Here is a 2,500-nt window from a genome sequence, read left to right as displayed (position 1 = left end):
GATTTACCTGTATAAATAAAGGTTAAAAAAAAAAAAACATCTTACCTGTTGAGATCATGGATGTAGTTGAGAGGCGGCGACTGAGCGAATCCCACTCCGGCCTCCCAGATGTATTCACAGCTGTCTATGGACTTCACGTCTTCAGCTGAGTCCTGAAGACAAAGACAGCAAATGCTATTGTTTTTTTTTTAAGATAATTTTTGGGCATTTTCAAGCTTTATTAGATAGTACAGAGTTGAAATGGGGGAGACAGAGAGAGAGAGGGAGAGAGGGGGGATGACCTGCAGTAAAGGTCCATGGGTCGGATTTGAACCCACGACCACTGCAACGAAGGCCGGAGCCAATATGGTACGCGCTCTATCTACTACACCACCAGAGCGCCCGATTAAATGCTATTGATATTGTTTTGTAGAAACTTTGGGGAGAATTTACAGAAGCTACGGTGGCCTTCAAGGACAAGAAGCTATAGTTACTAAAGATGGCATCATCCACCACTGCCTCAAGTCTTTCCACAATATCAAGTGATGAGGTGAAGATGTATTTAGTTATTTATTCTATAGTACTTCTTCTTCTTGGTCTTCCAACAGGTGCATTTCCCCAGGACGCCCACTATATATAAAAACACATAAGGCCGTTAAGTTTGTCCCTTCTGTGCTACTGTAGAAACATGGCGGTGCATGGGTGGTAGGATGGCCTAGAGGAAAAGGTGGCCGACCAGTAACCATGAGGTCGCTGGTTCGATCCCCGGCACCGGACAGGAGGGTGTTAGTTGTAAAACTAGCAGAGGCTGGTATTGCGTCTACGGTGCCCACCATCTCTACCATTGTGTCCTTGAGCAAGACACTTAACCCCAAACTGCTCCAGGGGCGCTGTACTATGGCTGACCCTGCGCTCTGACCCCCTCCGAAGTGTGGTAACTTGAGAGGGGATATGCGAAAAGACGAATTTCAATGTGCCTTGTGTACAACTGACAAATAAAGATAACTTAACTTAACTTAACATGGCGGCCTCAGCGCCCCGCTCCTATGTAGATATAAAAGACTAATTCTAAGATCATAAAAAAGCAATTATACAGAAAATACTCATGAATATTATATTCCATTTCTACTAGGGTCTGTTCTAAAAAAAAACACCAATAAATTCTACACACTGCCCCTTTAAATAATGTGCTAAAGTGGCTCTTACACTCACACAGTATTTACTTTGTTTTTAGCTCTCAAGCTACAACCGTGTACATAGTGCTATGGAAAAGAGGCAAGGCAGTGTTTTTTAAAAGGAGATGTTATCAACTCCACACAATCTTCACGGGCAGCAGCTCCGGTTAATGAGTGACTCCACATGAGAGAGTGTGTGTGTGTGTGTGTGTGTGTGTGTGTGTGTGTGTGTGTGTGTATGTGTGTGTGTGTGTGTGTGTGTGTGTGAGAGAGTGTGTGTGTGTGTGTGTGAGTGAGCCTCATAGTAGGAGAGGCCGCCATGTTTGTTTACTGGGCTGAGGAGAACTGGGTGGACACTTCTTAACTGGGTTGAGTGTCGAGTCAATATTGGTGTGTGTGTGTGTGTGTGTGTGTGTGCGCGTGCGCGTGTGTGTGTGTGTGTGAGTGAGTGAGTGAGTGGGTGTGTGTGAGAGAGAGAGAGCAAGAGAGCCCCACTAACTTTAACATTACTCCTTTGAAGAAATGTTCAAGTTAGTGGAGCGAGTGTGAAATTGTGCAGGTGGAAAATGACCGGAGGCATTTTGGTTTTGCCGCCCACCTGCTGCTGTGAGGACAGATTAGTGGAAGGTGTCTATTGGAATATGTTTAGTGAGCAAAATTAAATACATGTTTTTTAATTCCAGACTCTAATTTAATGCAACAAAGTTATTAGTTTATCATGATTTGGTTGAATGAATGTGTGTGAGTGAGTGAGTGAGTGAGTGAGTGAGTGAGTGAGTGAGTGAGTTTGCGTTCACGTGTTTGTGTGAGTGAGTGAGTGAGTGAGTGAGTGAGTGTCTGTTTGTCTGTCTGTCTGTCTGTCTGTCTGTCTGTCTGTCTGTCTGTCTGTCTGTCTGTCTGTCTGTCTGTCTGTCTGTCTGTGTCTGTCTGTCTGTGTCTGTCTGTCTGTGTGCCCTTTGCTGTCAGTTTCCTATTGAATAACATTGGCAGCACCTTGTCATGTATTTATCAGAGCAGATATGACACCTCTAGTCCACTTCACTCCTGTGGTGTGAGTGGGTGAGAACACAGTCACTGACACTCTGTTTGGACCTTTAGCTGTAAAATATGCCAGTGGGCTAATGTTAAAGCTATAGTGCATAACTTCTGTCACCCCTATGAGGAATTCTGAGTAACTACAACAACACTGTCGGTGCATCTACATGAGGTAAAGCCTTCAGTGATCGTGCATGGATTTTACACCTTCTGCTGTACGCCCAGGTTTTTTTCTTAGCAGTATCAACAACTGAAACATTTCTTTGGGATTTTTCTGAGCTCCTGCACCAGTGTCATGCATAGGGCGACAC

At 44.4% G+C, this 2,500-nt stretch overlaps 1 protein-coding gene across 1 annotated transcript in view; it reads right to left on the bottom strand.

The window, feature by feature from the left end:
• hid1b (HID1 domain containing b) overlaps window positions 1-2,500 on the bottom strand; it is a 25,154-nt gene that overhangs the window by 15,941 nt on the left and 6,713 nt on the right. Inside the window, exon 5 of the mRNA XM_080049420.1 lies at window positions 46-152. Within this exon, the coding sequence (XP_079905546.1) occupies window positions 46-152 (107 nt within the window). The remainder of the gene's footprint in view (window positions 1-45; window positions 153-2,500) is intronic.

Source organism: Ammodytes marinus (genome assembly GCF_949987685.1).
Source record: "Ammodytes marinus genome assembly, chromosome: 20".
In the NCBI taxonomy this organism is placed as follows: domain Eukaryota; kingdom Metazoa; phylum Chordata; class Actinopteri; order Uranoscopiformes; family Ammodytidae; genus Ammodytes; species Ammodytes marinus.
The sequence above is the reverse complement of the archived record's forward strand: the minus strand, read 5'-3'. Positions and strand labels throughout refer to the sequence as shown.